This window comes from Topomyia yanbarensis, chromosome 3 (genome assembly GCF_030247195.1).
Source record: "Topomyia yanbarensis strain Yona2022 chromosome 3, ASM3024719v1, whole genome shotgun sequence".
Taxonomy (NCBI): Eukaryota; Metazoa; Arthropoda; class Insecta; order Diptera; family Culicidae; genus Topomyia; species Topomyia yanbarensis.
Window position 1 is genome coordinate 120,511,759 of NC_080672.1, and position 8,906 is coordinate 120,520,664.

General features: G+C 41.7%; 1 protein-coding gene across 1 annotated transcript; it reads right to left on the reverse strand.

The window, feature by feature from the left end:
- Nucleotides 1-244: 244 nt before the first annotated feature.
- On the reverse strand, nt 245-760 carry LOC131687173 (uncharacterized). The gene has a single exon (XM_058971226.1). It carries the CDS (start codon nt 758-760, stop codon nt 245-247), a length of 516 nt encoding a protein of 171 aa, XP_058827209.1.
- Between the last annotated feature and the right edge of the window lie 8,146 nt (nt 761-8,906).

Below are 8,906 nucleotides of genomic sequence, written 5' to 3' on the forward strand. Positions count from 1 at the left end.
TTTTCTGTTGGTCCCGTTCCATTTTTCGTTGTCCGTGCACATTCTTTGGAGAATATTCTTCATGTTAACGTCCTCACCGACGATGGTTCTCATTTCATTTTGCTTGTGCTCGAATCGCGGGCATTCGAAGACCACGTGCTCAGGCGTTTCCTCTGCATCACCGCACGCGATGATCTCGCGTGGCAGAACCTATTTTGTGCCCAGACAATACCTGTGTCATGTGGGAGTTCACTTCACAATGCGCTCAGTTCATCCACACCGACAGGTATGGACTTAGTCGATGTGTCCATCTACCGTTTACTGCTTTATCCCTGAAGTTGCACTTTCTTAAGGTATCAGCTCGGGCTTGTTTACGGACTCCTCTCGTGCCACGACCCCTATAACACTCGAATAGAAGGTTTATGGGAATCGTTCCAGCACGTAGGCTGCCTCTGACGAGATAGTTCGGTGTGTTCCGCGTCGTCTGCAGTGCCGTTACCCATACAGGTCCTGCCAGTAGTCGCTTTTTACTGCTGCTGGCCGCCCAATTGTTGGTCATGATCCGAAATAGTGCCGAGATCACTTTTACGGCTCTTCCGCATGCGTGGTCGATGTAGTTATCAAAGCTTAGTGGGTCGTTTATCATTACTCCCAGTTGTCTAACTTCCCGCGTTGAGTTTATGATACACGCTCCGACCGAACCCAGCTGCACTGCCTTGCGGTTGCTTATCAACACCATCTCGGTTTTGTGGTGAGCTAACGTCAGCTTCTCCTCGATCATTCAATCTTCCACAACATCTCTCGCCTCCGTTGCGAGTACTTCTACTTCCTCTAGTGATTCGCCGATCAATTGGAGCACCACGTCGTCCGCAAAACCTTCGCGGCCCTGGGGAGGCTCAGTTCCAGCACTCCGTCGTACATAGCATTCCAAAAAGTTGGGCCGAGCATTGAGCCCTGTGGAACGCCCACTGTTTCGGTTACACTTCTTTTTCAGGCATCAGTTTCGTATATCGGCTGCAGGTTCTGAAAGTAGCTCCTAAGAATCCTGCAGAGGCACTCGGGAACTCTCAGTCTGTGCAGCGAATCAGCGATTGTAGCCGAACTAGCACTGTTGAAGGCGTTTTCTACGTCCAGTGTAACAACTGTTTACTTATACTGCGTCATTCTACTGATGTGTGTGTCATTTAACTTCAATTATCACCGGATAGATTTGTGGAGGCGATGGCATTTTTATTCTCGTCAAGTTTTAACTTTACGTTAGTAATATTCTATAGAAACGCGACGCACGCGAAACAGGACACAACATCCTATAGATGGACAACAACGAGCCCGTCTGGATTCCCGGATTTTCGTTACCGGTATTACCGGTACCACAACCCTAGTAGAACTATACTTTGCTTGTTACTAGCATAAATTCAAAATTACGTTTGTTACCAAATTTAATTGTCTTTTACTTGGGTAAAAAAGCGTTACAAAGAACAAAACAAACTGATCACCTTGTTGATCACTTCTAGAATATTTGCATGTTGAAGTAGGAAAAGGTAAATGTCTTTTCACCAGTTTCTGCTCGAATAGGGGGGGACGTGACCACACCAACCCCGCCCCTTCCTGGAGCCGCCAATGCTCCTCCGTTATTCGCCATAATCATTGTCAATGCGTTAGTTGTTTTCGCAGCCTTCTCACATACGTAGTCGACAAGGCTGTTGTAATTTAACCGATCGCCGACCATCACACCCAGGTGCTTCAGCGCACGCATCGATTGGATGGATTTTCCCCCGACGCTGATCTCGACACGTTGATTTTTTTCGGTTACTGACCAGCACTATCTCCGTCCTGTGGTGAGCCAGCTGCAACTTGGCGTCAGCCAACCAGGTTTCCACGATGCCTATTGTCTCTGCCGTCAACATCTCCACCTTCTCAAGGGTCCCACCTGCTATCGTCAGAGCAACATCTGCAAAGCCGACGATCTCAACTCCCCTGTTCCAGTGTTAACAGTCCGGTGTACATTATATTCCAGGTCGTTGGGCCGAGTATGAAGCCCTCTGAGCTACTCCCGCCGTGACCATAATCGACCTCTGGCCCATGTTCGTTTCGTAGACCAGTATTCGGTTCTGGAAGTAACTTTACCGAACCTTGCATAGATAGTTCAGAACCCGCATTCTGTGCAGCGCTACGGTGATCGCCCCCAGCTGACACTGTTGAACGCGTCTTCACGTCTATCGTTAACACGGCGCAGTAGCGATTACCCATTCTTTTTTGCTTCGATGCTTTCTCCGCGCTCCCTTCCCTTTGCGGAACCCGAACTGTCTCTGCGAGAGGGTTCTCACTTTCAGCATAGTTCGTCAGCCTGTTGAGGATGACCCTATCCAGTAGTTTACCAAGAGTATCCAGCATACATATAGACCGATATGATACTGGATCTCCAATTGGCTTCCCTGGTTTTAGCAGCAACATCAGCTTCTGGATCTTCCATCTATCCGGGAAGTAGCCATCGTCCAGGCATTTCTGTAGAACGATCCTGAATATGTCCGGAAACACTAGGATCGCAGTCTTTGCCACGTTGGCGATAACATCCGAACCAGGAGCTTTCTTCGCTTACGACCCTTTTGCCACTATAAGAGGCCTGGAGTTGGAGACTCGATTGTCACCAGAAATGCCACTGATTGCATCGACGTAAGGTATAGGTGGCCAGGTTGGAAAGTTGGGCCCTTGATCTTGTCAATAACAACACGGCCCCTGGGGTTAGAGTCGACTTCTTTGCACACTTTCTTGTAGCAGGTGGAATTACTAAGCACTATCTCGCATTTAAAGCTGTCCCTGGCCGCTCGGAATATCATATTACGCACTGCCCCTGATCTTGTTATCTGGACGCGTTTTCTGGACTTCAGACAGGCAGCACTGCGCCGCCTTACATCAACCTTCGCCAGGGCTTCCAACAAGTTGAAATCTCTTGAAGAGTTCGATCACATAGCAAATTCCCATATAAACTTGTACCATAATGATGCCCAAAAGAAGTAGTACATATTTGAATTGGTGTAATATTGGTTGAATTATAGATCATTAATGATTAATCAAAGATGTTTTGATCACATTGGCCACCTATGACGGTTCCTCATGCCCTCGGGGAACTTGTCAAGCTCCCAAGTTAATATTACACCCATTTCTCAGCAAATTCTTGACCGATTTTATAAACTTGATTTCAAATGTAAAATCAATACTTCCATTGACTGCTTTTAAATTTCATTCGGATCTGACTTTTGGTTCCGGGATTACAGGTTGATTATTGCAGTCACATAGAAATTTTCTATATAAACTGGTGATTTTTGCTTACCCGAGGTCGAGGATTACGGATATAGGGCATAAAATGTGTAGTTTTGTGCATGGCTCTAATATTTCCACGTGATCAAATTTCACATAACTGTGAATGGTTTTCATGGATCAATGTATACTGCGGGAACTGTTTCTTGATTAATAACTTATTGATCACGGTCTGTTTTATGTGTTCATCTATTTTGGAAATATTTCTAATCAATTTCACAGGCTTCATCTTATTCACACTTCAAGCAACTCTGCCCACGAGGTTGTTAATTTACTCCGTAAACTTATTCCTGACTCATAATATATTGATCATAATCTGATATTATTGCTCGTGCAATTGTTCACAGAGCCAAAAAATATCACTGAGCGAAAACTTTTATAAACGAAGCATTCATAAACAATTTAATATAACAGAGTGTAATAATATGAAAAATTTAAAAAAAATTACATTCATAAAAAAAGTGAACACAGAAAAAGCAAAAAAGGAACGGAAAAAAATCGAAAGAAATATCAGAAGAACCAGTCAACCCATTCTGCTAGGATATGTGACCACCTTGGAGATCCCATTCCAATCATTAGACCATCAGAACGGACTGATTAGTAATGAAAATAATACACCCCCGAAATCTACCTCGTACCGTACATCTTCCGAATAACATTTGTTTGCTAAATTGAAACCACATTCTTCTGGCGGGCTCATCTGCCGGGATAATCCTTTCTCTGATCTCCGCCCGTTGTCCGTGATTCACTTGTTGCTGGCGACGTCCGTCGGTCGGTTACAGTTTCACTCGGTTACGAAGAGAAAAATTTGCATACTGTAATTAGAAGCGAACCGAAAGCGTAATCTACTTGGCCACCAGCCCGAAACAGGATCAGCTTGAGATTATGGATTTTCTGGGATTGAAATGTATACTTTGAGGGAAGGAAAACATAGTATGCTGGAAGCAGGTGACAGGAATGGACTCGCTTCACTACAGACAGTTTCGAATCGATTCGAAATCGGATCTAGATTTGAGATGCTGCTGCGGATTATGCACAGACTGCAGATTTGCATATATCATATCAATTGTCAGTCGCACAGATTTAATTAGTCATACGAGATGTGGTAGCTCTTTGATTTCAACATCTGGGAGCGTAGTCTTGGCTTGGCACAGGTGTGAAGAAAGGTGTTAAAGATAACAGATCTCGGAATCAGATTTGAACTTTAGGTACTGCCATGCTAGTGGTACCTAATGAGAAACAAATAAAGTATCAACTGGGTTGGCTGCAGGAGGATAAGCTATACCACAAACAGTATATCGCAAAGATTTTTCGATTCTTGACCAATCATCGCGAAAAGAAGGAAACGTTTTGAGCAAAAATGCTAGTACTTAGATAGTACTTTAGTAGTTTTTTTTCATAAAACGTTTATTTGACACGGCATTTGCAAAAGCTTTTTTACGCCGGGGTTTTTTTTACATAACATGTTACAAAGGTTCTTAAGACTATCACGTTATAAAAAAATTCACTTTCTAATGCTAACACTGAGGATAATCATCATTTTGAATGTTTTTAATTATAAGTACTTTAGTAGTAGCTTGTCTACTAAATTTTTATTTTTAGAGAATTTTAGACTTGAATGTCTTGTTTGATGTTGATATCCACTTAAAGCTCAATTTTAATTGCTTTTCTTTTGCTCAACTCAACACATTTCCTTGACTAAGCTGTGTTTTATGTATTTTAGCTTTGTAAATTCATAAAATATTCCAATCTTATTGGGAGTGTCGATAACTATCCTATCAATGTTATCCTATCCTATCAAGTGTTTTCCGGATTTGGGAAGCTAGAATAATCCTATTTTCCACGTGACACCGGGATGCTTTTATAAATTTAATCAATATCTTTGAAACGGACGCTATGATCTTATAGGCAATCAGAACATCTAGGTCGACTTCACACAGGACCAGTTCGTTTGAGAAAATAAGCCGTGTTCCGTTTTTTGGATTGAGGGTTCATCAGGTGACCAAGTCGGTTCTACCTTATGTTGATGAGACGACATCGAGGTGCGAAACCATGATATGCATGATATTTTTTATAATCATGAAAATTAAGTGGTTCTCGAAAAAGCATTTGCACGATATGAAAAAGTTTTTATTCTGGAGTTAAAATACTTGTTTTCGTAGCTCTATTTCGATCGGAGTATAAATACATATCGATTCTAGAGATGTTTTTTTCCTGTATCTCTAAACAACATTCACTCTCGTTTCTGCCCATTTTGAACTGTGAGTAATAACTGTCAGACTAGGAAACGAATCCCGAATCGAGTGACCAAAGACAATCCGCAGCACACCATTGACCACCAGCAGTATTATGCTGTTTGATTAGAATAACCATAAATCTAAAAGTGACATTAAACCCACTTTCCTTTGCGCTGCTTCCGATCGTTTAGGTATCGATCGTTCCCCCTAACCACCATAGGTGACAGTTTCGAGCATTGTGCGCTGCAGCAGCTCGCATATACTGCATAATTGCTCTCAATGTCAATGATTGAACTCTTCAGCACTTTCTCATTCATCACACGGTTGGAAATCTAGATCTGATATGCGGTGCACTGGGACAGGCACGTGGAAAAGTCCAAACGATCAGGATCAATATGCGGGATAGTAACGGCAGCTTTTCGCTATTGTTATATGCTTGTTGGTGCTAAGATGGTTATGTCCGCTTCTGTGTTTTGGCTCACCTAGTGTTTATAGAACTGTGGGTATTGGAGACAATTTTCGAGTGACGGGACCATCGAATTACATTCTGACAATGAGTATTTCCGTCCCCGGCTTGATCTTGATTTTTCACAGCTTGGTTCACTGCAATGGTCTAGTTTCCTGGAAATACAAACGTAAAATATAACAGTTGAAAATTCCGAATCTCAGCCCGTTGGCCCAGTTTACCGTACGGCAGCAGTCACGGCAGCAGTTAGCGCACGACCGGCAAACATGACACGATGTAACGAGGATAGGGTGGAATCTGTTCTCCCGACCTACAGCAAGTTTCACCACTGATGACACTTCACCGAGTTTGCTTCTATACATACTTTCGATGAAACATTTTTCCAGTTGATTGACTTCTCTTTTTTCCTACCAGCTAGTTTAATTAAGGTGGTCCTGGATGGCGACTGTCTGTGCCAACCAACAAAACGGTTTTGTAAACCTGCAACATGTCACACATTCAAATCACATGTCAGAGTCATTGACTGGTCGCTGCGTTGCTGCTTCGAATTTCAACTTGCGCCGGGGACAACCGATTTAGTTTCCGATTCGATCCCACCCTTTGCTTGTCAGAGGGAGGGTATTTACTGTCATATTATCGCTGGTGACCCCTGACGATGCAGGGCTCGGGACGGCAGGGATTGTTGCTTGAAGTGGTAAATGTAGCTAAATGTTGCATGTCAGTTTTTCAATTAAAATCTAAACTGGTGCTGTAATAGTGACGATTTGTACGATTGAAAATCTAACTAGAGTGTAGAATATAGAATGTACGACTCATGAGAGAGCTGACGATAGGTTTGCCAATGCTGATTTAACGAGGTAGATTATTCTGAACATCTACGTTGCGGTGAGTGCAGTCATCGATAAAAAGGTTAAGGATTGTTTGTTCAATAAATCGGACTGTGACGGTAAGTAGAATAATAGCGTAACGAGACATTTCATTCGACGTTGGTTATAATCATTGACATTAGAAACTTACTCTTCATCTCTGTCTTACAAGAATGTCTCAAAATCTAAAATGAAATTTCAAGTAAGAAATGTTAAATATGTATTGTAAATTTCGAGAACTCTTCTGTTCTTTCGTCGTAACGCACCGTAGTTCAAAACAGCGTTTCAAGGTACGTACCCTCGATAATTCGTACCTTCGATAGTACGTACACCCAACAACCAAAAATTTCATTTGATTTTGTAAACTTCAACAATATACGACAAATTTTATAGAAGTTCTACGGGTTTCAAGAAACTTCTGCATAGTATAGAAAGGTTCTGTGCTATTCCGAGTTGTTCTGCAAACTACAGCACACTATTCCAAACTTCAAGTAAGCCTTAAATGCATCGTGAAAACCTATCAAGTAAGAAAAGAATCCAAAAGCTTCAAGGACGTCCTACAAGTATCCTAAAAGTAAATTTCGGGAGATTGCTAACTTACAAGGAGATCCATAGAATATCCGACAATTTGTACGAAACCCTGATTAGTCATAGTATTTTTGTCAAACTTCGGAGAATCTTAATGAACTTTAAGAATGATGCTTCGGATGTTGTATGAGATTTAGGAAAATACTTCAAAATTCAGAGAATTTGTATACACTCAAACAATTTCTATAAACACTTCACGATTCACGATGTTTACCAAATTCAGCGAACTAAACCAATATAAAAAACCTGTTTTAATCCACCTAGAGGTGCAATTGTGCCTTTCTCATTTCTCCAAACTATGATTTAATAGCTGGTTCGTACAATATAACTTTATGGAAATGTCTTTCATTCTTATTACACTTGGTAAGTATATATAAGAGCACCTTTTTGCATTCATCGCGGTATCGGTTTGAATCGGAGTTTTCTATGTGATCGACCTCCACAACCCGTAACTCCGGTGCTGGAAGTCGGATGGAGATGGAATTTAATATCAGTTTCTGGGGACGCAACACCTTTCATTTGAGACTAAGTTGAGCAAATCTAGCCATTTTCAAGAAACCAATATAACCGTTATTCTGACTTTGGATGCTTCCGGATCCGTCGATGGTGGCCAGTGTGGCCAAAGAGACTTTGAATGACTGTTGGGGACCTAGATCTACAAATTCAACAGTTGTGTTTACATTTTGGAAAAAAAATCACCTTTTTACATTCATCGCAGAATTCGTTAGAATCGGGATTTGCTGCGTGATCGTACGTATCACCCTGTAATTCAGGAACCAGAACTCGGATCCACACAAAATTCAACAGCAGCTGATGGACCTTTCATTTAAAATTAAGTTTGTCAAAATCGGTTCAGAAAATTCCGAGAAACCGATTTGGAAAAATCAACAAATTTTGTTCTGTAACCATACTCTTCAACTCGTAATTCGGAACAAGATGTCGGTTGAAAATGAAATTCAATAGCAACCTATGGGAATATTATACCTTTCATTTGAATCTTAGTTTGTAAAAATCGGTTCAGCCATCTCCGAGTAACCGATGTGGACATTTTGTTAACAAATCCGCACATACACACACATACATACACACATACATACATACACACATACATACACACAGATATTTTGCGATCTCGGCGAACTGAGTCGAATGTTATATGAGACTCGGCCCTCCGGGCATCGGTTAGAAAGTCGGTTTTTGGAGCAATTGCATAACCTCTCTATATAAGAAAGGCAAAAGAATAATATTTAATTAGCTTAATAAGCATGAGTTCAATGTTATCTTCATGTGATTATAATTTGCAAAGGTTGGTGGAATGCGTTTGAACGTGTAGGGAATGGGGGTTTAGTAGAGTGGGTGTGGAGGATGCGTCAGAAATCCTTCATCTTATTTCGGTATACGGGGTGGATGAAGGAAATCTGGGCGTGAGGGTGATCCAAGAAGAGGGGAGTG

What these genes read in the sequence shown, in the direction of transcription:
- LOC131687173 (XM_058971226.1), bottom strand. Translation starts at nt 760, where the DNA reads ATGATCGAGGAGAAGCTGACGTTAGCTCACCACAAAACCGAGATGGTG.